The sequence below is a fragment of the Hyperolius riggenbachi genome, chromosome 5, assembly GCF_040937935.1.
Source record: "Hyperolius riggenbachi isolate aHypRig1 chromosome 5, aHypRig1.pri, whole genome shotgun sequence".
Taxonomy (NCBI): Eukaryota; Metazoa; Chordata; class Amphibia; order Anura; family Hyperoliidae; genus Hyperolius; species Hyperolius riggenbachi.
In genome coordinates, this window is record NC_090650.1 from 448321599 (window position 1) to 448346397 (window position 24799).

Sequence of the window (24799 nt, forward strand, 5' to 3'; positions counted from 1 at the left end):
ATGTGGGAAAGGTGATGAGCTGTGAATACTTTCCGGATGCACGGTAAATGTTCTGAGTCTTGTTTATCCACTAATACACTTGTTAGGTGAGCCGTTCTCTGCACAGAGGCCAGGATCTAGTTTAGACTCTCTCTTCAAGGGAACCAGTGTCACTTCCTCAGGGCTTCGTCCTGGTCCCTGTAGCCGTCCTGGTCCCTGTCTTTCTGCTCTTCTCCCTCCAGCGGCTGGCCCTGAGCCAGCATCAGTTGCACTCTCGTGGCCACACATGCACTGAAATGCTCCTTACTAGGGGAGCATGATAAGGCACACTACCCCGCTACTGGTCGCTCAGATTTCAGAGGGGAGCTCCCCAGCTGCATTGTAGTACTCTATGGATGAACTGCTTCATGCGTGTAACCATTTCCTGTGTGCTGTAAGCGAGCTCTATGGATGAGCTGCTTCATGCGTGTAACCATTTCCTGTGTGCTGTAAGCGAGCTCTATGGATGAACTGCTTCATGCGTGTAACCATTTCCTGTGTGCTGTAAGCGAGCTCTATGGATGAGCTGCTGCATGCGTGTAACCATTTCCTGTGTGCTGTAAGCGAGCTCTATGGATGAGCTGCTGCCTATGTGTAACCATTTCCTGTGTGCTGTAAGCGAGCTCTATGGATGAACTGTTGCATACGTGTAACCATTTCCTGTGTGCTGTAAGCGAGCTCTATGGATGAGCTGCTGCCTACGTGTAACCATTTCCTGTGTGCTGTAAGCGAGCTCTATGGATGAGCTGCTGCATGCGTGTAACCATTTCCTGTGTGCTGTAAGCGAGCTCTATGGATGAGCTGCTGCCTATGTGTAACCATTTCCTGTGTGCTGTAAGCGAGCTCTATGGATGAACTGCTTCATGCGTGTAACCATTTCCTGTGTGCTGTAAGCGAGCTCTATGGATGAACTGCTTCATGCGTGTAACCATTTCCTGTGTGCTGTAAGCGAGCTCTATGGATGAGCTGCTGCATGCGTGTAACCATTTCCTGTGTGCTGTAAGCGAGCTCTATGGATGAGCTGCTGCCTATGTGTAACCATTTCCTGTGTGCTGTAAGCGAGCTCTATGGATGAACTGCTGCATACGTGTAACCATTTCCTGTGTGCTGTAAGCGAGCTCTATGGATGAGCTGCTGCATACGTGTAACCATTTCCTGTATGCTGTAAGCGAGCTCTATGGATGAACTGCTGCCTATGTGTAACCATTTCCTGTGTGCTGTAAGCGAGCTCTATGGATGAACTGCTGCATACGTGTAACCATTTCCTGTGTGCTGTAAGCCAGCTCTATTGATGAACTGCTGCCTACGTGTAACCATTTCCTGTATGCTGTAAGCGAGCTCTATGGATGAACTGCTGCATACGTGTAACCATTTCCTGTGTGCTGTAAGCGAGCTCTATGGATGAACTGCTGCATACGTGTAACCATTTCCTGTGTGCTGTAAGCGAGCTCTATGGAAGAACTGCTGCATACGTGTAACCATTTCCTGTGTGCTGTAAGCGAGCTCTATGGATGAACTGCTGCCTACGTGTAACCATTTCCTGTATGCTGTAAGCGAGCTCTATGGATGAACTGCTGCATACGTGTAACCATTTCCTGTGTGCTGTAAGCGAGCTCTATGGATGAACTGCTGCATACGTGTAACCATTTCCTGTGTGCTGTAAGCGAGCTCTATGGATGAACTGCTGCATACGTGTAACCATTTCCTGTATGCTGTAAGCGAGCTCTATGGATGAGCTGCTGCCTATATGTAACCATTTCCTGTGTGCTGTAAGCGAGCTCTATGGATGAGCTGCTGCCTACATGTAACCATTTCCTGTGTGCTGTAAGCGAGCTCTATGGATGAGCTGCTTCATGCGTGTAACCATTTCCTGTGTGCTGTAAGCGAGCTCTATGGATGACCTGCTGCATACGTGTAACCATTTCCTGTGTGCTGTAAGCCAGCTCTATGGATGACCTGCTGCATACGTGTAACCATTTCCTGTATGCTGTAAGCGAGCTCTATGGGTGAGCTGCTGCCTACATGTAACCATTTCCTGTGTGCTGTAAGCGAGCTCTATGGATGAACTGCTGCATACGTGTAACCATTTCCTGTATGCTGTAAGCGAGCTCTATGGATGAACTGCTGCCTATGTGTAACCATTTCCTGTGTGCTGTAAGCGAGCTCTATTGATGAACTGCTGCCTACGTGTAACCATTTCCTGTGTGCTGTAAGCGAGCTCTATGGATGAGCTGCTGCATACGTGTAACCATTTCCTGTGTGCTGTAAGCGAGCTCTATGGATGACCTGCTGCATCCGTGTAACCATTTCCTGTATGCTGTAAGCGAGCTCTATGGATGAACTGTTGCATACGTGTAACCATTTCCTGTGTGCTGTAAGCGAGCTCTATGGATGACCTGCTGCATACGTGTAACCATTTCCTGTATGCTGTAAGCGAGCTCTATGGATGAACTGTTGCATACGTGTAACCATTTCCTGTGTGCTGTAAGCGAGCTCTATGGATGAACTGCTGCCTATGTGTAACCATTTCCTGTGTGCTGTAAGCGAGCTCTATTGATGAACTGCTGCATACGTGTAACCATTTCCTGTATGCTGTAAGCGAGCTCTATGGATGAACTGTTGCATACGTGTAACCATTTCCTGTATGCTGTAAGCGAGCTCTATGGATGAACTGTTGCATACGTGTAACCATTTCCTGTGTGCTGTAAGCGAGCTCTATGGATGAACTGCTGCCTATGTGTAACCATTTCCTGTGTGCTGTAAGCGAGCTCTATTGATGAACTGCTGCATACGTGTAACCATTTCCTGTATGCTGTAAGCGAGCTCTATGGATGAACTGTTGCATACGTGTAACCATTTCCTGTATGCTGTCAGTGAGCTCTATGGATGAGCTGCTGCCTACATGTAACCATTTCCTGTGTGCTGTAAGCGAGCTCTATGGATGAGCTGCTGCATACGTGTAACCATTTCCTGTATGCTGTAAGCGAGCTCTATGGGTGAGCTGCTGCCTACATGTAACCATTTCCTGTGTGCTGTAAGCGAGCTCTATGGATGAACTGCTGCATACGTGTAACCATTTCCTGTGTGCTGTAAGCGAGCTCTATGGATGAGCTGCTGCATACGTGTAACCATTTCCTGTGTGCTGTAAGCGAGCTTTATGGATGAACTGCTGCCTACGTGTAACCATTTCCTGTGTGCTGTAAGCGAGCTCTATGGATGAGCTGCTGCCTACATGTAACCATTTCCTGTGTGCTGTAAGCGAGCTCTATGGATGAGCTGCTGCATACGTGTAACCATTTCCTGTATGCTGTAAGCGAGCTCTATGGATGAACTGTTGCATACGTGTAACCATTTCCTGTATGCTGTAAGCGAGCTCTATGGATGAACTGTTGCATACGTGTAACCATTTCCTGTGTGCTGTAAGCGAGCTCTATTGATGAACTGCTGCATACGTGAAACCATTTCCTGTATGCTGTAAGCGAGCTCTATGGATGAACTGTTGCATACGTGTAACCATTTCCTGTATGCTGTAAGCGAGCTCTATGGATGAACTGTTGCATACGTGTAACCATTTCCTGTGTGCTGTAAGCGAGCTCTATGGATGAACTGCTGCCTATGTGTAACCATTTCCTGTGTGCTGTAAGCGAGCTCTATTGATGAACTGCTGCATACGTGTAACCATTTCCTGTATGCTGTAAGCGAGCTCTATGGATGAACTGTTGCATACGTGTAACCATTTCCTGTATGCTGTCAGTGAGCTCTATGGATGAGCTGCTGCCTACATGTAACCATTTCCTGTGTGCTGTAAGCGAGCTCTATGGATGAGCTGCTGCATACGTGTAACCATTTCCTGTATGCTGTAAGCGAGCTCTATGGGTGAGCTGCTGCCTACATGTAACCATTTCCTGTGTGCTGTAAGCGAGCTCTATGGATGAACTGCTGCATACGTGTAACCATTTCCTGTGTGCTGTAAGCGAGCTCTATGGATGAGCTGCTGCATACGTGTAACCATTTCCTGTGTGCTGTAAGCGAGCTTTATGGATGAACTGCTGCCTACGTGTAACCATTTCCTGTGTGCTGTAAGCGAGCTCTATGGATGAGCTGCTGCCTACATGTAACCATTTCCTGTGTGCTGTAAGCGAGCTCTATGGATGAGCTGCTGCCTACGTGTAACCATTTCCTGTGTGCTGTAAGCGAGCTTTATGGATGAACTGCTGCCTACGTGTAACCATTTCCTGTATGCTGTAAGCGAGCTCTATGGATGAGCTGCTGCCTACATGTAATCATTTCCTGTGTGCTGTAAGCGAGCTCTATGGATGAACTGCTGCCTACGTGTAACCATTTCCTGTATGCTGTAAGCGAGCTCTATGGATGAGCTGCTGCATACGTGTAACCATTTCCTGTGTGCTGTAAGCGAGCTCTATGGATGAGCTGCTGCATACGTGTAACCATTTCCTGTGTGCTGTAAGCGAGCTCTATGGATGAGCTGCTGCATACGTGTAACCATTTCCTGTGTGCTGTAAGCGAGCTCTATGGATGAGCTGCTGCATACGTGTAACCATTTCCTGTGTGCTGTAAGCGAGCTCTATGGATGAGCTGCTGCATACGTGTAACCATTTCCTGTGTGCTGTAAGCGAGCTCTATGGATGAACTGCTGCATACGTGTAACCATTTCCTGTGTGCTGTAAGCGAGCTCTATGGATGAGCTGCTGCCTACGTGTAACCATTTCCTGTATGCTGTAAGCGAGCTCTATGGATGAACTGCTGCCTACGTGTAACCATTTCCTGTATGCTGTAAGCGAGCTCTATGGATGAACTGCTGCATACGTGTAACCATTTCCTGTATGCTGTCAGTGAGCTCTATGGATGAACTGCTGCATACGTGTAACCATTTCCTGTGTGCTGTAAGCGAGCTTTCCCGTGGAACAGCGGCTGACCTACAATGTTATTCTTCTGCAGGGTGGTGACTCTATCAAGCTAGAGAATGGGCAGAGCACCTCGTCTAAGCTGGGTCTCCCCCCTCTCACCCCGGAGCAGCAGGAGGCCTTACAGAAGGTAAGCCACAGCACCGCACCATGACATGGCTACATGCGTGTAACATGCAGCCAGGCGCGCATTCACTGCCTCATTATTCAGCTGTATTCACCTGCATTTATCACAACTTGTGTGAGTGCAGAAGGGTTCCCCCCGCCCCCAGCCTTTATACACCAGCCATACAGGACCAGCATTGTACTGCCCCCTAGAGGATGCTCTGCAGCATGACATGGAGAATCCCCTAGTCCAGCAGAGGAGCAGCCCAGCCCACAAGACCCCGCAGACCCTCACATTGTGTGCTGATTCTGATTTATGATGGAACAGAGTGTTGTAACCATAGATAAGACTCTCACCATGAGGAGGCATGATAGGGGCTCTACTGTGTCCTCAGCCAAGACTGACCTAACCCTTTCTACTGTCCTGTCTATGAGAGGAAAGCCTGGCACACACTATCCCTTATCACTGGCCAATCACTGCTGTGGTAGGAGGGCCAACAGATATTCAATACTATGAGCAAATAGTAGGTAAACCCTTATACTACACGGAGAAGGTAGAATTGGCCAGTGATTGGCCAATCAAAATTGAAAATGTGTACTAGGCTTTGTGCAGATGTGTCACCATTGTGTTAGGAGTCATAAGGTGCGTAAACGCATCCAGCCTTACCACTTCTAGAGTGAAAGCTTACCTGCACTGGCTGCTCATAGTGTTGGCAGTCTGCTCACGGCGTCGGCCCCCATGCTACACGGAGGTGTTAAAGCTGCTTTATGTGGTGTGTTATTACATGCAGCATAATGTATTCAGACGTGTTAGGAAAATGTTAGTGTATAAATCCAATGGCCCAGACGCAGCTGCGGGACAAGCAGACGTGCAGAATGGTGTTAGGGAAATGTTAGTGTGTAGTGAGTCTGGCCCAGACGCAGCTGCGGGACAAGCAGACGTGCAGAATGGTGTTAGGGAAATGTTAGTGTGTAGTGAGTCTGGCCCAGACGCAGCTGCGGGACAAGCAGACGTGCAGAATGGTGTTAGGGAAATGTTAGTGTGTAGTGAGTCTGGCCCAGACGCAGCTGCGGGACAAGCAGACGTGCAGAATGGTGTTAGGGAAATGTTAGTGTATAGTGAGTCTGGCCCAGACGCAGCTGCGGGACAAGCAGACGTGCAGAATGGTGTTAGGGAAATGTTAGTGTATAGGGAGTCTGGCCCAGACGCAGCTGCGGGACAAGCAGACGTGCAGAATGGTGTTAGGAAAATGTTAGTGTATAAATCCAATGGCCCAGACGCAGCTGCGAGACATTTAGACGTGCAGAATGGTGTTAGGGAAATGTTAGTGTGTAGTGAGTCTGGCCCAGACGCAGCTGCAGGACAAGCAGACGTGCAGAATGGTGTTAGGGAAATGTTAGTGTATAGGGAGTCTGGCCCAGACGCAGCTATGGGACAAGCAGACGTGGAGAATGGTGTTAGGGAAATGTTAGTGTGTAGTGAGTCTGGCCCAGACGCAGCTGCGGGACATGCAGACGTGCAGAATGGTGTTAGGGAAATGTTAGTGTGTAGTGAGTCTGGCCCAGACGCAGCTGCAGGACAAGCAGACGTGCAGAATGGTGTTAGGGAAATGTTAGTGTGTAGTGAGTCTGGCCCAGACGCAGCTGTGGGACAAGCAGACGTGGAGAATGATGTTAGGGAAATGTTAGTGTATAGTGAGTCTGGCCCAGACGCAGCTGCGGGATATTTAGACGTGCAGAATGGTGTTAGGGAAATGTTAATGTGTAGTGAGTCTGGCCCAGACGCAGCTGCGGGACAAGCAGACGTGCAGAATGGTGTTAGGGAAATGTTAGTGTGTAGTGAGTCTGGCCCAGACGCAGCTGCGGGACATGCAGACGTGCAGAATGGTGTTAGGGAAATGTTAGTGTGTAGTGAGTCTGGCCCAGACGCAGCTGCAGGACAAGCAGACGTGCAGAATGGTGTTAGGGAAATGTTAGTGTGTAGTGAGTCTGGCCCAGACGCAGCTGCGGGACAAGCAGACGTGCAGAATGGTGTTAGGGAAATGTTAGTGTATAGTGAGTCTGGCCCAGACGCAGCTGCGGGACAAGCAGACGTGCAGAATGGTGTTAGGGAAATGTTAGTGTGTAGTGAGTCTGGCCCAGACGCAGCTGCGGGACAAGCAGACGTGCAGAATGGTGTTAGGGAAATGTTAGTATATAGTGAGTCTGGCCCAGACGCAGCTGCGGGACAAGCAGACGTGGAGAATGATGTTAGGGAAATGTTAGTGTATAGTGAGTCTGGCCCAGACGCAGCTGCGGGACAAGCAGACGTGCAGAATGGTGTTAGGGAAATGTTAGTGTGTAGTGAGTCTGGCCCAGACGCAGCTGCGGGACAAGCAGACGTGCAGAATGGTGTTAGGGAAATGTTAGTGTGTAGTGAGTCTGGCCCAGACGCAGCTGCGGGACAAGCAGACGTGCAGAATGGTGTTAGGGAAATGTTAGTGTGTAGTGAGTCTGGCCCAGACGCAGCTGCGGGACAAGCAGACGTGCAGAATGGTGTTAGGGAAATGTTAGTGTATAGGGAGTCTGGCCCAGACGCAGCTGCGGGACAAGCAGACGTGCAGAATGATGTTAGGGAAATGTTAGTGTATAGTGAGTCTGGCCCAGACGCAGCTGCGGGACATGCAGACGTGCAGAATGGTGTTAGGGAAATGTTAGTGTGTAGTGAGTCTGGCCCAGACGCAGCTGCGGGACAAGCAGACGTGCAGAATGATGTTAGGGAAATGTTAGTGTATAGTGAGTCTGGCCCAGACGCAGCTGCGGGACAAGCAGACGTGCAGAATGGTGTTAGGGAAATGTTAGTGTATAGTGAGTCTGGCCCAGACGCAGCTGCGGGACAAGCAGACGTGCAGAATGGTGTTAGGGAAATGTTAGTGTATAGTGAGTCTGGCCCAGACGCAGCGGCGGGACATGCAGACATGCAGAATGGTGTTAGGGAAATGTTAGTGTGTAGTGAGTCTGGCCCAGACGCAGCGGCGGGACAAGCAGACGTGCAGAATGGTGTTAGGGAAATGTTAGTGTATAGTGAGTCTGGCCCAGACGCAGCTGCGGGACAAGTAGACGTGCAGAATGGTGTCAGGGAAATGTTAGTGTATAGTGAGTCTGGCCCAGACGCAGCTGCGGGACATGCAAACGTGCAGAATGGTGTTAGGGAAATGTTAGTATATAGTGAGTCTGGCCCAGACGCAGCTGCGGGACAAGCAGACGTGCAGAATGGTGTTAGGGAAATGTTAGTGTATAGTGAGTCTGGCCCAGACGCAGCTGCGGGACAAGCAGACGTGCAGAATGGTGTTAGGGAAATGTTAGTGTATAGTGAGTCTGGCCCAGACGCAGCTGCGGGACAAGCAGACGTGCAGAATGGTGTTAGGGAAATGTTAGTGTGTAGTGAGTCTGGCCCAGACGCAGCTGCGGGACAAGCAGACGTGCAGAATGATGTTAGGGAAATGTTAGTGTATAGTGAGTCTGGCCCAGACGCAGCTGCGGACAAGCAGACGTGCAGAATGGTGTTAGGGGAAATGTTAGTGTATAGTGAGTCTGGCCCAGACGCAGCTGCGGGACAAGCAGACGTGCAGAATGGTGTTAGGGGAAATGTTAGTGTATAGGGAGTCTGGCCCAGACGCAGCTGCGGGACAAGCAGACGTGCAGAATGGTGTTAGGGAAATGTTAATGTGTAGTGAGTCTGGCCCAGACGCAGCTGCGGGACAAGCAGACGTGCAGAATGGTGTTAGGGAAATGTTAGTGTATAGGGAGTCTGGCCCAGACGCAGCTGCGGGACAAGCAGACGTGCAGAATGGTGTTAGGGAAATGTTAGTGTATAGGGAGTCTGGCCCAGACGCAGCTGCGGGACAAGCAGACGTGCAGAATGGTGTTAGGGAAATGTTAGTGTGTAGTGAGTCTGGCCCAGACGCAGCTGCGGGACAAGCAGACGTGCAGAATGGTGTTAGGGAAATGTTAGTGTGTAGTGAGTCTGGCCCAGACGCAGCTGCGGGACAAGCAGACGTGCAGAATGGTGTTAGGGAAATGTTAGTGTATAGTGAGTCTGGCCCAGACGCAGCTGCGGGACAAGCAGACGTGCAGAATGGTGTTAGGGAAATGTTAGTGTATAGTGAGTCTGGCCCAGACGCAGCTGCGGGACAAGCAGACGTGCAGAATGGTGTTAGGGAAATGTTAGTGTGTAGTGAGTCTGGCCCAGACGCAGCTGCGGGACAAGCAGACGTGCAGAATGGTGTTAGGGAAATGTTAGTGTATAGTGAGTCTGGCCCAGACGCAGCTGCGGGACAAGCAGAAGTGCAGAATGGTGTTAGGGAAATGTTAGTGTGTAGTGAGTCTGGCCCAGACGCAGCTGCGGGACAAGCAGACGTGCAGAATGATGTTAGGGAAATGTTAGTGTATAGTGAGTCTGGCCCAGACGCAGCTGCGGGACAAGCAGACGTGCAGAATGGTGTTAGGGGAAATGTTAGTGTATAGGGAGTCTGGCCCAGACGCAGCTGCGGGACAAGCAGACGTGCAGAATGGTGTTAGGGAAATGTTAGTGTGTAGTGAGTCTGGCCCAGACGCAGCTGCGGGACAAGCAGACGTGCAGAATGGTGTTTGGGCCAGACTCACTACACACTAACATTTCCCTAACACCATTCTGCACGTCTGCTTGTCCCGCAGCTGCGTCTGGGCCAGACTCACTACACACAAACATTTCCCTGACGCAGCTGCGGGACAAGCAGAAGTGCAGAATGGTGTTAGGGAAATGTTAGTGTATAGTGAGTCTGGCCCAGACGCAGCTGCGGGACAAGCAGACGTGCAGAATGGTGTTAGGGAAATGTTAGTGTGTAGTGAGTCTGGCCCAGACGCAGCTGCGGGACAAGCAGACGTGGAGAATGGTGTTAGGGAAATGTTAGTGTATAGTGAGTCTGGCCCAGATGCAGCTGCGGGACAAGCAGACGTGCAGAATGGTGTTAGGGAAATGTTAGTGTATAGTGAGTCTGGCCCAGACGCAGCTGCGGGACAAGCAGACGTGCAGAATGGTGTTAGGGAAATGTTAGTGTATAGTGAGTCTGGCCCAGACGCAGCTGCGGGACAAGCAGACGTGCAGAATGGTGTTAGGGAAATGTTAGTGTATAGTGAGTCTGGCCCAGACACAGCTGCGGGACAAGCAGACGTGCAGAATGGTGTTAGGGAAATGTTAGTGTATAGGGAGTCTGGCCCAGACGCAGCTGCGGGACAAGCAGACGTGCAGAATGGTGAGTGATACCCCAGGAAACCTGAAGCCTCTTCCAGACACTGATAGACATTTCTGGGGGAACTGAACCCCATAAAAGACATGCAGTTTTATGTGTGCTGTGATGTATGTAGTGAAATGTTAAAATATGTTCTGTTACGTCATGAAAATGCAATATCCACAAGTATACCTGGTGCTTCCTGGTAGGGGCTGCTTCCCCAAGATTCTATGAAGCTTGCTCGCTGTAATAATGTGGGGTGTGGCTTTCTATAATGGGGTGGGGCTTCCTATAATAGGGCAAGGTGGGGCTTCCTATAATAGGGTGGCTTGTGGTTTCCTACAATGGGGTGGGACTTCCTATGGGAGGTGGGGCTTCCTATGATACGGTGAGGCTTTGGGCTCCTAGGATGGGGTGGGGTGTGGCTTCCTATGATGGAGTGGTAATAATTTGGGGAGTGGCTTCCTATGATGGTGTGGGATGCTTCCCGTGACAGTGTGTGGGGCGGTATTCTTTTGATAAGTTGTGGTCTCCTGTAATAATGTGGGACGTGACTTCCTATGATGGGGTGTGGGGCGGATTCATTTAATAGGTTTGGTTGTGGCTTCCTCTGATGGCATGGGGGGTATATTTCTATGATGGGGTGTGGATTCCTATGATAGCTTGGGGTGGAGCGTGGCTTCCTATGATAGAATGGGGAGTGGCTTCCTGTAATAGTTTGGGGAGTGGCTTCCTATGATGGTGTGGGGACGCTTCCTGTGACAAGGTGTGTAGGGGGGTATTCTTATGATAGTTGGGGTCTCCTGTAATAAATGTGGGACGTGGCTTCCTGTAATAGTGTGGGTTGTGGCTTCCTCTGATGGGATATATAGTATATTTCTACGATGGGGTGTGGCTTCCTCTGATTGGATGTATAGTATATTTCTATGATGGGTTGTGGCTTCCTCTGATGGGATGTATAGTATATTTCTACGATGGGGTGTGGCTTCCTCTGATGGGATGTATAGTATATTTCTACGATGGGGTGTGGCTTCCTCTGATGGGATGTATAGTATATTTCTACGATGGGGTGTGGCTTCCTCTGATGGGGATGTATAGTATATTTCTACGATAGCCACCTTCCTATGATGGGGAGAAGGTGGGGGGCGCTTCCTATGACAGGCTGGGTTGATTTCCTATGATAGTTGGGGGCGGCTTCCTGTAAGAGTGTGGAGTGTAGCTTCCTCTAGGTAAAATGGGGTGTGGCTTTCTGTAATAATAGAGCGGGAAAAAGGAGGAATAGCAGTGAGAAAACGTGAGGGGAAAAGAAGGAATAGCAGTGAGAAAACGTGAGGAGAGAAAGGAGGAATAGCAGTGAGAAAACGTGAGGGGAAAAGGAGGAATAGCAGTGAGAAAACGTGAGGGGAAAAGGAGGAATAGCAGTGAGAAAACGTGAGGGGGAAAAGGAGGAATAGCAGTGAGAAAACGTGAGGAGAGAAAGGAGGAATAGCAGTGAGAAAACGTGAGGGGAAAAAGGAGGAATAGCAGTGAGAAAACATGATGGGAAAAAGGAGGAATAGCAGTGAGAAAACGTGAGGGGGAAAAGGAGGAATAGCAGTGAGAAAACGTGAGGGGAAAAGGAGGAATAGCAGTGAGAAAACGTGAGGGGGAAAAGGAGGAATAGCAGTGAGAAAACGTGAGGAGAGAAAGGAGGAATAGCAGTGAGAAAACGTGAGGGGGAAAAGGAGGAATAGCAGTGAGAAAACGTGAGGAGAAAAAGGAGGAATAGCAGTGAGAAAACGTGAGGAGAGAAAGGAGGAATCGCAGTGAGAAAACGTGAGGGGGAAAAGGAGGAATTGCAGTGAGAAAAGGTGAGGGGAAAAAGGAGGAATAGCAGTGAGGAAACGTGAGGGGAAAAGGAGGAATAGCAGTGAGAAAACGTGGAGAGAAAGGAGGAATAGCAGTGAGAAAACGTGAGGGAAAAAGGTGGAATAGCAGTGAGAAAACGTGAGGAGAGAAAGGAGGAATAGCAGTGAGAAAACGTGAGGAGAGAAAGGAGGAATAGCAGTGAGAAAACGTGAGGAGAGAAAGGAGGAATAGCAGTGAGAAAACGTGAGGAGAGAAAGGAGGAATAGCAGTGAGAAAACGTGAGGGGAAAAGGAGGAATAGCAGTGAGAAAACGTGAGGGGAAAAGGAGGAATAGCAGTGAGAAAACGTGAGAGGGAAAAGGAGAAATAGCAGTGAGAAAACGTGAGGAGAGAAAGGAGGAATAGCAGTGAGAAAACGTTAGGGGAAAAGGAGGAATAGCAGTGAGAAAACGTGAGGAGAGAAAGGAGGAATAGCAGTGAGAAAACGTGAGGAGAGAAAGGAGGAATAGCAGTGAGAAAACGTGAGGAGAGAAAGGAGGAATAGCAGTGAGAAAACGTGAGGAGAGAAAGGAGGAATAGCAGTGAGAAAACGTGAGGAGAGAAAGGAGGAATAGCAGTGAGAAAACGTGAGGGGGAAAAGGAGGAATAGCCGTGAGAAAACGTGAGGGGAAAAGGAGGAATAGCAGTGTGAAAACGTGAGGAGAGAAAGGAGGAATAGCAGTGAGAAAACGTGAGGGGAAAAGGAGGAATAGCAGTGAGAAAACGTGAGGGGAAAAGGAGGAATAGCAGTGAGAAAACGTGAGGGGGGAAAGGAGGAATAGCAGTGAGAAAACGTGAGGAGAGAAAGGAGGAATAGCAGTGACAAAACGTGAGGGGGAAAAGGAGGAATAGCAGTGAGAAGACGTGAGGAGAGAAAGGAGGAATAGCAGTGAGAAAACGTGATGGGAAAAGGAGGAATAGCAGTGACAAAACGTGAGGGGGAAAAGGAGGAATAGCAGTGAGAAAACGTGAGGGGGAAAAGGAGGAATAGCAGTGAGAAAACGCGAGGGGGAAAAGGAGGAATAGCAGTGAGAAAACTTGAGGGGAAAAGGAGGAATAGCAGTGAGAAAACGTGAGGGGGAAAAGGAGGAATAGCAGTGAGAAAATGTGAGGGGAAAAGGAGGAATAGCAGTGAGAAAACGTGAGGAGAGAAAGGAGGAATAGCAGTGAGAAAACGTGAGGGGAAAAAGGAGGAATAGCAGTGAGGAAACGTGAGGAGAGAAAGGAGGAATAGCATTGAGGAAACGTGAGGAGAGAAAGGAGGAATAGCAGTGAGAAAACGGGAGGGGAAAAGGAGGAATAGCAGTGAGAAGACGTGAGGGGGAAAGGAGGAATAGCAGTGAGAAGACGTGAGGGGGAAAGGAGGAATAGCAGTGAGAAAACGGGAGGGGAAAAGGAGGAATAGCAGTGAGAAGACGTGAGGGGGAAAGGAGGAATAGCAGTGAGAAAACGTGAGGAGAGAAAGGAGGAATAGCAGTGAGAAAACGTGAGGGGAAAAGGAGGAATAGCAGTGAGAAAACGTGAGGAGAGAAAGGAGGAATAGCAGTGAGAAAACGTGAGGGGAAAAGGAGGAATAGCAGTGAGAAAACGTGAGGGGGAAAAGGAGGAATAGCCGTGAGAAAACGTGAGGGGGAAAAGGAGGAATAGCAGTGAGAAAACGTGAGGGGAAAAGGAGGAATAGCAGTGAGAAAACGTGAGGAGAGAAAGGAGGAATAGCAGTGAGAAAACGTGAGGGGAAAAGGAGGAATAGCAGTGAGAAAACGTGAGGGGGAAAAGGAGGAATAGCAGTGAGAAAACGTGAGGAGAGAAAGGAGGAATAGCAGTGAGAAAACGTGAGGAGAGAAAGGAGGAATAGCAGTGAGAAAACGTGAGGAGAGAAAGGAGGAATAGCAGTGAGAAAACATTAGGGGAAAAGGAGGAATAGCAGTGAGAAAACGTGAGGGGAAAAGGAGGAATAGCAGTGAGAAAACGTGAGGGGGAAAAGGAGGAATAGCAGTGAGAAAACGTGAGGGGAAAAGGAGGAATAGCAGTGAGAAAACGTGAGGGGAAAAGGAGGAATAGCAGTGAGAAAACGTGAGGAGAGAAAGGAGGAATAACAGTGAGAAAACGTGAGGAGAGAAAGGAGGAATAGCAGTGAGAAAATGTGAGGGGGGGGAAAGGAGGAATAGCAGTGAGTAGACGTGAGGGGAAAAGGAGGAATAGCAGTGAGTAGACGTGAGGAGAGAAAGGAGGAATAGCAGTGAGAAAACGTGAGGGGGAAAAGGAGGAATAGCAGTGAGAAAACGTGAGGAGAGAAAGGAGGAATAGCAGTGAGAAGACGTGAGGGGGAAAGGAGGAATAGCAGTGAGAAAACGTTAGGGGAAAAGGAGGAATAGCAGTGAGAAAACGTGAGGAGAGAAAGGAGGAATAGCAGTGAGAAGACGTGAGGGGGAAAGGAGGAATAGCAGTGAGAAAACGGGAGGGGAAAAGGAGGAATAGCAGTGAGAAGACGTGAGGGGGAAAGGAGGAATAGCAGTGAGAAAACGTGAGGAGAGAAAGGAGGAATAGCAGTGAGAAAACGTGAGGGGAAAAGGAGGAATAGCAGTGAGAAAACGTGAGGGGGAAAAGGAGGAATAGCCGTGAGAAAACGTGAGGGGGAAAAGGAGGAATAGCAGTGAGAAAACGTGAGGGGAAAAGGAGGAATAGCAGTGAGAAAACGTGAGGAGAGAAAGGAGGAATAGCAGTGAGAAGACGTGAGGGGGAAAAGGAGGAATAGCAGTGAGAAAACGTGAGGGGGAAAGGAGGAATAGCAGTGAGAAAACGTGAGGGGGAAAAGGAGGAATAGCAGTGAGAAAACGTGAGGAGAGAAAGGAGGAATAGCAGTGAGAAAACGTGAGGAGAGAAAGGAGGAATAGCAGTGAGAAAACGTGAGGAGAGAAAGGAGGAATAGCAGTGAGAAAACATGAGGGGAAAAGGAGGAATAGCAGTGAGAAAACGTGAGGGGAAAAGGAGGAATAGCAGTGAGAAAACGTGAGGGGGAAAAGGAGGAATAGCAGTGAGAAAACGTGAGGGGAAAAGGAGGAATAGCAGTGAGAAAACGTGAGGGGAAAAGGAGGAATAGCAGTGAGAAAACGTGAGGGGGAAAAGGAGGAATAGCAGTGAGAAAACGTGAGGGGGAAAAGGAGGAATAGCAGTGAGAAAACGTGAGGAGAGAAAGGAGGAATAGCAGTGAGAAAACGTGAGGGGAAAAGGAGGAATAGCAGTAAGAAAACGTGAGGGGAAAAGGAAGAATAGCAGTGAGTAGACATGAGGGGAAAAGGAGGAATAGCAGTGAATAGACGTGAGGAGAGAAAGGAGGAATAGCAGTGAGAAAACGTGAGGGGGAAAAGGAGGAATAGCAGTGAGAAAACGTGAGGAGAGAAAGGAGGAATAGCAGTGAGAAGACGTGAGGGGGAAAGGAGGAATAGCAGTGAGAAAACGTGAGGGGAAAAGGAGGAATAGCAGTGAGAAAACGTGAGGAGAGAAAGGAGGAATAGCAGTGAGAAGACGTGAGGGGGAAAGGAGGAATAGCAGTGAGAAAACGTGAGGGGAAAAGGAGGAATAGCAGTGAGAAAACGTGAGGAGAGAAAGGAGGAATAGCAGTGAGAAAACGTGAGGAGAGAAAGGAGGAATAGCAGTGAGAAAATGTGAGGGGGGGGAAAGGAGGAATAGCAGTGAGAAGACGTGAGGGGGAAAGGAGGAATAGCAGTGAGAAAACGTGAGGGGGAAAAGGAGGAATAGCAGTGAGAAAACGTGAGGGGAAAAGGAGGAATAGCAGTGAGTAGACGTGAGGAGAGAAAGGAGGAATAGCAGTGAGTAGACGTGAGGAGAGAAAGGAGGAATAGCAGTGAGAAGACGTGAGGGGGAAAGGAGGAATAGCAGTGAGAAAACGTTAGGGGAAAAGGAGGAATAGCAGTGAGAAAACGTGAGGAGAGAAAGGAGGAATAGCAGTGAGAAAACGTGAGGAGAGAAAGGAGGAATAGCAGTGAGTAGACTTGAGGGGAAAAGGAGGAATAGCAGTGAGAAAACGTGAGGGGAAAAGGAGGAGTAGCAGTGAGTAGACGTGAGGGGAAAAGGAGGAATAGCAGTGAGAAAACGTGAGGAGAGAAAGGAGGAATAGCAGTGAGAAAACGTGAGGGGAAAAGGAGGAATAGCAGTGAGAAAACGTGAGGGGAAAAGGAGGAATAGCAGTGAAACAATGTCGGAAAAAATGAGATAGCCGTGGTTGTGTTGTGACATCATGCTTGTCCATATTTGTTGCTAGATAACACTGGTGACAGTTAATGGCCGATGAAACTATCCCAAGTACTGCCCCTTGTATTCTGCGTTTGACTCTGTGGGGGTCCGCCCAGTCTTGCATATGTCAGAAGCCCCCCTCTCACTTCCTGAGCACAGCATGCCTGGCACAACACACGGTATAGATGGTATGTATAGTTCAGGCTGGCCCCTTTGAGCACAGCATGCCTGGCACAACACACGGTATAGATGGTATGTATAGTTCAGGCTGGCCCCTTTGAGCACAGCATGCCTGGCACAATGCATTGACTAGCTATTATATGTATAGAGTAGGCTGATTGTTTAATAATATGTATAGATTGAGTGGTGTGCACAGCTTTTACATTGCAGGTTTGATCACTAGCATGGAGTTGGGATTGGACAAATCCCTGGAGCCAGGATTCCAATGTACCTGAAAAACTGGAGCTGGATTCCAGCTTTTCCCCACTGTCAGTAAGCATATGTATGCTGGCTCCTACCAAGTTTTCTATGGTACCCAAATTGTAAGAAGGGTTAGTCCACCAAGATGCCCAGTCATTGTAGAAGTGTGGAGGCTATGCCCCCTCTGTCAGCCACCACACTATGCAGATCAGAGGTCCTCAGTCACTGGAATCTGGGTGGACTGATTCCTTTGTTTGTCTCCGGTTTGGCATGTTGGTGAGTGAATGGTGGAGTTGTGTTGATGTGTTGGTCATGTTGGTGAGTGAATGGTGGAGTTGTGTTGGTGGTCATGTTGGTGAATGAATGGTGGAGTTGTGTTGGTGGTCATGTTGGTGAATGAATGGTGGAGTTGTGTTGGTGATCATGTTGGTGAGTGAACGGTGGAGTTGTGTTGGTGGTCATGTTCTGTGAATGGTGGAGTTGTGTTGGTGGTCAAGTTGGTGAGTGAACGGTGGAGTTGTGTTGGTGGTCATGTTGGTGAGTGAATGGTGGAGTTGTGTTGGTGGTCATGTTGGTGAGTGAATGGTGGAGTTGTGTTGGTGGTCATGTTGGTGAATGAACGGTGGAGTTGTGTTGGTGGTCATGTTGGTGAATGAATGGTGGAGTTGTGTTGGTGATCATGTTGGTGAGTGAACGGTGGAGTTGTGTTGGTGGTCATGTTCTGTGAATGGTGGAGTTGTGTTGGTGATCATGTTGGTGAGTGAACGGTGGAGTTGTGTTGGTGGTCATGTTCTGTGAATGGTGGAGTTGTGTTGGTGGTCAAGTTGGTGAGTGAACGGTGGAGTTGTGTTGGTGGTCATGTTGGTGAGTGAATGGTGGAGTTGTGTTGGTGGTCATGTTGGTGAGTGAATGGTGGAGTTGTGTTGGTGGTCATGTTGGTGAATGAACGGTGGAGTTGTGTTGGTGGTCATGTTGGTGAATGAATGGTGGAGTTGTGTTGGTGATCATGTTGGTGAGTGAACGGTGGAGTTGTGTTGGTGGTCATGTTCTGTGAATGGTGGAGTTGTGTTGGTGGTCATGTTGGTGAGTGAATGGTGGAGTTGTGTTGGTGGTCATGTTGGTGAGTGAATGATGGAGTTGTGTTGGTGGTCATGTTCTGTGAATGGTGGAGTTGTGTTGGTGGTCATGTTGGTGAGTGAATGGTGGAGTTGTGTTGATGTGTTGGTGATCATGTTGGTGAATGAACGGTGGAGTTGTGTTGGTGGTCATGTTCTGTGAATGGTGGAGTTGTGTTGGTGGTCATGTTGGTGAGTGAATGGTGGAGTTGTGTTGATGTGTTGGTGATCATGTTGGTGTGTGAATGGTGGAGTTGTGTTGGTGGTCATGTTGGTGAATGAATGGTGGAGTTGTGTTGGTGAGTGAACGGTGGAGTTGTGTTGGTGGTCATGTTCTGTGAATGGTGGAGTTGTGTTGGTGGTCAAGTTGGTGAGTGAACGGTGGAGTTGTGTTGGTGGTCATGTTCTGTGAATGGTGGAGTTGTGTTGGTGGTCAAGTTGGTGAGTGAACGGTGGAGTTGTGTTGGTGGTCATGTTGGTGAGTGAATGGTGGAGTTGTGTTGGTGGTCATGTTGGTGAGTGAATGGTGGAGTTGTGTTGGTGGTCATGTTGGTGAATGAACGGTGGAGTTGTGTTGGTGGTCATGTTGGTGAATGAATGGTGGAGTTGTGTTGGTGATCATGTTGGTGAGTGAACGGTGGAGTTGTGTTGGTGGTCATGTTCTGTGAATGGTGGAGTTGTGTTGGTGGTCATGTTCTGTGAATGGTGGAGTTGTGTTGGTGGTCATGTTGGTGAGTGAACGGTGGAGTTGTGTTGGTGGTCATGTTGGTGAGTGAATGGTGGAGTTGTGTTGGTGGTCATGTTGGTGAGTGAATGATGGAGTTGTGTTGGTGGTCATGTTCTGTGAATGGTGGAGTTGTGTTGGTGGTCATGTTGGTGAGTGAATGGTGGAGTTGTGTTGATGTGTTGGTGATCATGTTGGTGAATGAACGGTGGAGTTGTGTTGGTGGTCATGTTCTGTGAATGGTGGAGTTGTGTTGGTGGTCATGTTGGTGAGTGAATGGTGGAGTTGTGTTGATGTGTTGGCGGTCATGTTGGTGAATGAACGGTGGAGTTGTGTTGGTGGTCATGTTCTGTGAATGGTGGAGTTGTGTTGGTGGTCATGTTGGTGAGTGAATGGTGGAGTTGTGTTGATGTGTTGGTGATCATGTTGGTGTGTGAATGGTGGAGTTGTGTTGGTGGTCATGTTGGTGAATGAATGGTGGAGTTGTGTTGGTGAGTGAACGGTGGAGTTGTGTTGGTGGTCATGTTCTGTGAATGGTGGAGTTGTGTTGGTGGTCAAGTTGGTGAGTGAACGGTGGAGTTGTGTTGGTGGTCATGTTGGTGAATGAATGGTGGAGTTGTGTTGGTGGTCATGTTGGTGAATGAATGGTGGAGTTGTGTTGGTGATCATGTTGGTGAGTGAACGGTGGAGTTGTGTTGGTGGTCATGTTCTGTGAATGGTGGAGTTGTGTTAGTGGTCATGTTCTGTGAATGGTGGAGTTGTGTTGGTGGTCATGTTGGTGAGTGAACGGTGGAGTTGTGTTGGTGGTCATGTTGGTGAGTGAATGGTGGAGTTGTGTTGGTGGTCATGTTGGTGAGTGAATGATGGAGTTGTGTTGGTGGTCATGTTCTGTGAATGTTGGAGTTGTGTTGGTGGTCATGTTGGTGAGTGAATGGTGGAGTTGTGTTGATGCGTTGGTGATCATGTTGGTGAATGAACGGTGGAGTTGTGTTGGTGGTCATGTTGGTGAGTGAATGGTGGAGTTGTGTTGATGTGTTGGCGGTCATGTTGGTGAATGAACGGTGGAGTTGTGTTGGTGGTCATGTTCTGTGAATGGTGGAGTTGTTGGTGGTCATGTTGGTGAGTGAATGGTGGAGTTGTGTTGATGTGTTGGTGATCATGTTGGTGTGTGAATGGTGGAGTTGTGTTGGTGGTCATGTTGGTGAGTGAATGGTGGAGTTGTGTTGGTGGTCATGTTGGTGAGTGAATGGTGGAGTTGTGTTGGTGGTCAAGTTGGTGTGTGAATGGTGGAGTTGTGTTGGTGGTCATGTTGGTGAGTGAATGGTGGAGTTGTGTTGGTGGTCATGTTGGTGAGTGAATGGTGGAGTTGTGTTGGTTGGTCATGTTGGTGAGTGAATGGTGGAGTTGTGTTGGTGAGTGAATGGTGGAGTTGTGCTGGTTGGTCATGTTGGGGAGTGTATGGTGGAGATTTGTTGATGTGTTGGTGGTCATGTTGGTGAGTGAATGGTGGAGTTGTGTTGATGTGTTGGTGGTCATGTTGGTGAGTGTATGGTGGAGATTTGTTGATGTGTTGGCGGTCATGTTGGTGAGTGAATGGTGGAGTTATGTTGGTTGGTCATGTTGGGGCGTGTATGGTGGAGATTTGTAGATGTGTTGGTGAGTGAACGGTGGAGTTGTGTTGGTGGTCATGTTCTGTGAATGGTGGAGTTGTGTTGGTGATCATGTTGGTGAGTGAATGGTGGAGTTGTGTTGGTTGGTCATGTTGGTGAGTGAATGGTGAAGTTGTGTTGGTTGGTCATGTTGGGGAGTGTATGGTGGAGATTTGTTGATGTGTTGGTGGTCATGTTGGTGAGTGAACGGTGGAGTTGTGTTGGTGGTTATGTTCTGTGAATGGTGGAGTTGTGTTGGTGGTCATGTTGGTGAGTGAACAGTGGAGTTGTGTTGGTGGTCATGTTGGTGAGTGAATGGTGGAGTTGTGTTTGTGGTCATGTTCTGTGAATGGTGGAGTTGTGTTGGTGGTCATGTTGGTGAGTGAATGGTGGAGTTGTGTTGGTGGTCATGTTGGTGAGTGAATGGTGGAGTTGTGTTGATGTGTTGGCGGTCATGTTGGTGAGTGAATGGTGGAGTTGTGTTGGTGGTCATATTCTGTGAAGGTCTCATGTTTGTGGAGTATTGGGTATCAGAAATCCATATGAGAGGCTGGTTAGTTCATTGTCACTGAAGCAGCTACACTAGCAGAACCTCCTGGGCTTCTCCCGCTTCTATTTTATAGAGCTCCCGCTTCTGGACGAACGCCGTGAGTGAGTGGGAAAGGTGACCAGGCTTGGGAGGCGGCTGCCCCTCCTGGCCCCAGTCATAGCGAGGTAAGGTGGGGGCTCATAGCACAGTGTGGCCACCAGGGGCTGAAGCCTATGCTGTGTGATGGGAAGGGTATCACCTATCGTCTGGTGAGGAAACTTTGCCTACGCGTCTTGTTTCTCCTTCTCCTCATGTCACTTTGCTTCCTCCTAGGCCAAGAAATATGCCATGGAACAAAGCATCAAGAGTGTCCTAGTGAAACAAACCATAGCCCACCAACACCAGCAGCTCACCAACCTTCAGGTATGACCCCGCCGTCTCTTCTGTCAGCAGACACGTGCCGATATATTCACTGTATGACTGTGATTGGGGAAAGATAAACATGTATTTATTTATTTATTTTTGTGTGGATTTAATGTTATGTGATTATTTGTTAATGGAAGTTGCCACCATTTAAAAGAACTTACATTTCCTGTCCCCATATTCATACTCTTAGGTCCCGCCCTTCCCCTCCCCTTACCCAGCCCCCCCCCCCTCAGCTATGGGGTGCTTACCTTCCTTTGTAACTTTAGTGTGTCCATGGCCTTCTGACCCCCGTGTACTGAGGATCTGGTAAGGGAAACCTGCTATCGGGAACAGAAGGTCAGCAGCCAGGAAGACATCTTGGATTCAGGAGGGTAAAGCTTTATTAGTATGGAGCATAAATAAACACAAATGTCATGCTTATATTTTTCAGAGCATTCTGGCCGTTGGCAAAGGAAACTTGCAAATTAACACCTCAAAGTGAACCTGTAATGATTCGTAGTGTGCGCAAACTGACTGAACTCACAGGTCTCCCTTCCCGCCGCTGCATTCTCTGCATCCAGCTGCTGTTCACTGTTTCGCAGCTACAACAAACCCACCATTAGGGCGGCACCACACTGCTGAGTGCTTTGCAATCCGGTAGGGCTGCGTTTGTGTTTTGAAAAAAAGCACTCCCGTTGACTTGCAATAGAACTGGGGCAAAATAGCTACAAAAATGATTGCCGTGATTTTGCTGCAATTCTAATGCAAGTCAGTGTGTCTGCTCCTTTATAGAAAAACACAAACAGCGTGGGTCAGGCCTGGCAGTTACAGACTGGTCATTTCTTGGACAGCGGATGAATGAGCAAAACCAGCAGGGGATCAAATACTGCTTTCCCTCACTGTACATCCTAGCGTCTGCCTGATCCGTTTCACACGCCAGTCACACTTCTGTGTCGTCCCCCGCACAGCGCATGTTCCTGGACAGAGAACACATTGTGCACTTCCAACACACGCACTCATACATGGACACACGCACGCATACATGGACACACACACGGACACACACACACACACACACACACACTGTACACACACACACACGGACACACACACTGGACACACACACACTCTGTACACACACACACACACGGACACACACACACACTGTACACACGGACACACACACACACGCACACACACGGACACACATACACGGACACACACACAGACACACACACAGACGCATGTGTGAACACTCACGCACCAGATCCCTGCACTGGGCACGCCAGCTACATGGCATTAGCACTATTCATATACATGCACCTTTTTCATTCGTTGTCATTGTAATAGTTTTAAAGAGAAACCGTAACCAAGAATTGAACTTTATCCCAGTCAGTAGCTGATACCCCCATTCCTATGAGAAATCTTTACCTTTTCACAAACAGACCATCAGGGGGCGCTGTATGACTGATATTGTGGTGAAACCCCTCCCCTGTGTGATGTCAGGACCATGGTTCTGACATCACACTGATGGAGCCTTGTTGCATTGTGGGAAATAACAGCTGTTTACAGCTGTTTCCAACTGCCAAAAAAGCAAGCAGCATCTCCTTCCACAGACATCACCTGCCAGCAGTAAAAAAGTCACCATGTGATAAATGTCAGAATTTAAATCAGAGAGAGGAAAACTTTTACAATGGGCAAATACTGACTTAATCATTTATACAGAATTATTTTAAAAATTAAACACTGTTTTCACTGGAGTTCCTCTTCAATCGAGGTGCACTTAAGATTGAAAAGTTCTGTGCACACAAACCCTAATGATTTTATGTAGGTAAGTCCGCAGTTTGTAGTGTGCTTTAATGTAACACCGTAAAGCAGGGGTCTCAAACTCAATTTACCTGGCGGCCGCAGAAGGCAAAGTCAGGATGAGGCTGGGCCGCATAAGGGATTTCACAAAAAAGTCCTCAAATGTCATTATTATCAGTTTTAATTATTTCTTCTGAACATGAAGTGTCCTACCTTATAGTTCACTTCACTGCTCCCATTACAATTAATCCGCCGTGTCCCCTCCGCAAAACGAGGGCTGCAGAGCCCCCAAATCGCCCGGGGGGCAATCCGGCATTTCCTGGAAGGGGCAGAGCTTTCAGCTTCAGCTCTGCCCCTCCTGACGTCAATTGCCGCTGATCGCCGCCTCTCCCCACCCCTCTCTGTGAAGGAAGAGTGAGAGGGGCGGGCAGAGGCGGCGATCCGTGCGGTGATTGACGTCAGGAGGGGCAGAGCTACAGCTGGAAGCTCTGCCCCTCAGCGCAGTCGTGGATGTTTGCCCGGGGGATTTGGGGGCTCTGCAGCCCTCGTTTAGCAGCGGGGATGCGGCGGATTACTTGGGAACACTGAAGCGAACTATAAGGTAAAATAGTTCACTTCCGTGTCGCTTTTGCCGGCGCGGGCCACATAATATTGTACCGAGGGCCGCAAATGGCCCGCGGGCCGCAAGTTTGAGACCCCTGCCGTAAAGGCTTGAGTTGTTGAGCTGCGCGGCTACAGCAGCACAAGTGAAGGAGTGCAGAGAGTGTTAGAATGGCCTGTGCACGCTATGCAGCCATACCGTGCACTGTGAAACTACACTGTGCTTAGATATTGTAAAACAGAAAGAATTTGCGATAATTCAGGTTGGAGTGAGCTCGAGATGTCTCCCAGGGCACCACTGCTGAATATATGCAAATTAACCATTCTACCCTTAGAAGCTAAACACACCTCCAGAACCGCTGGAATGCAATGATGTGTCAGCTTGTTAATATGTACAGAGCCATAATAATCCAACATGCATACAGAACAGTCTGTATGCATGTTGGATTATTATGGCTCTGTACATATTAACAAGCTGACACATCATTGCATTCCAGCAGTTCTGGAGGTGTGTTTAGCTTCTAAGGGTAGAATGGTTAATTTGCATATATTCAGCAGTGATGCACTGGGAGACATCTCGAGCTCACTCCAACCTGAATTATCGCAAATTCTTTCTGTTTTAGGAAAGCAAACTTTTGTTTTTCTTAACATCTTAGTAAGGGGGCTTTTAGGACCATTGTAGTCCCTTACACACCCCAATGAGTTCTGGGTCACCATGAGCTTGCTGGTTAGTCTGTGCCTCTTAGATATTGTAAAGGGCCTTTGCTACTTTTAACGACCGCGCTCCACTGAGCCTGCTCGGAGCCCTGCGGGTCCAGTAGCTTCAAAGTACAAGATTCCTGCACTTTGATTGGCCCAGTGGGCTGTCAGTCACACGAAACTCTTCAGGGTAGGGGACGAAGGGGACTGCCCAATCTTCAGGGTAGAGGTAGGCGCCGTCCGATCTTCTCCATGCGTAATAATGTTATACTACATTTCCATGTAGCTAGTAGAGATGACCCTGCTTAGGAGAACTCATGGAGAAGCATGTGATCAGTTTGATCAGCTGATAGATTTGTAAGGTTCTGATTTGCTGGTCATGATCCTGTGCTAAACCAGGAAGTCATCACAGCAA

At 48.7% G+C, this 24799-nt stretch overlaps 1 protein-coding gene across 2 annotated transcripts in view; it reads left to right on the plus strand.

Moving 5' to 3' along the window:
* Nucleotides 1-24799, plus strand: part of PUF60 (poly(U) binding splicing factor 60) — an 82218-nt gene that overhangs the window by 18604 nt on the left and 38815 nt on the right. For both annotated transcript variants that reach the window (XM_068238203.1, XM_068238204.1), the window contains exons 2-3: nucleotides 4978-5073; nucleotides 21208-21297. In XM_068238203.1, the coding sequence (XP_068094304.1) occupies nucleotides 4978-5073; nucleotides 21208-21297 (186 nt within the window). The remainder of the gene's footprint in view (nucleotides 1-4977; nucleotides 5074-21207; nucleotides 21298-24799) is intronic.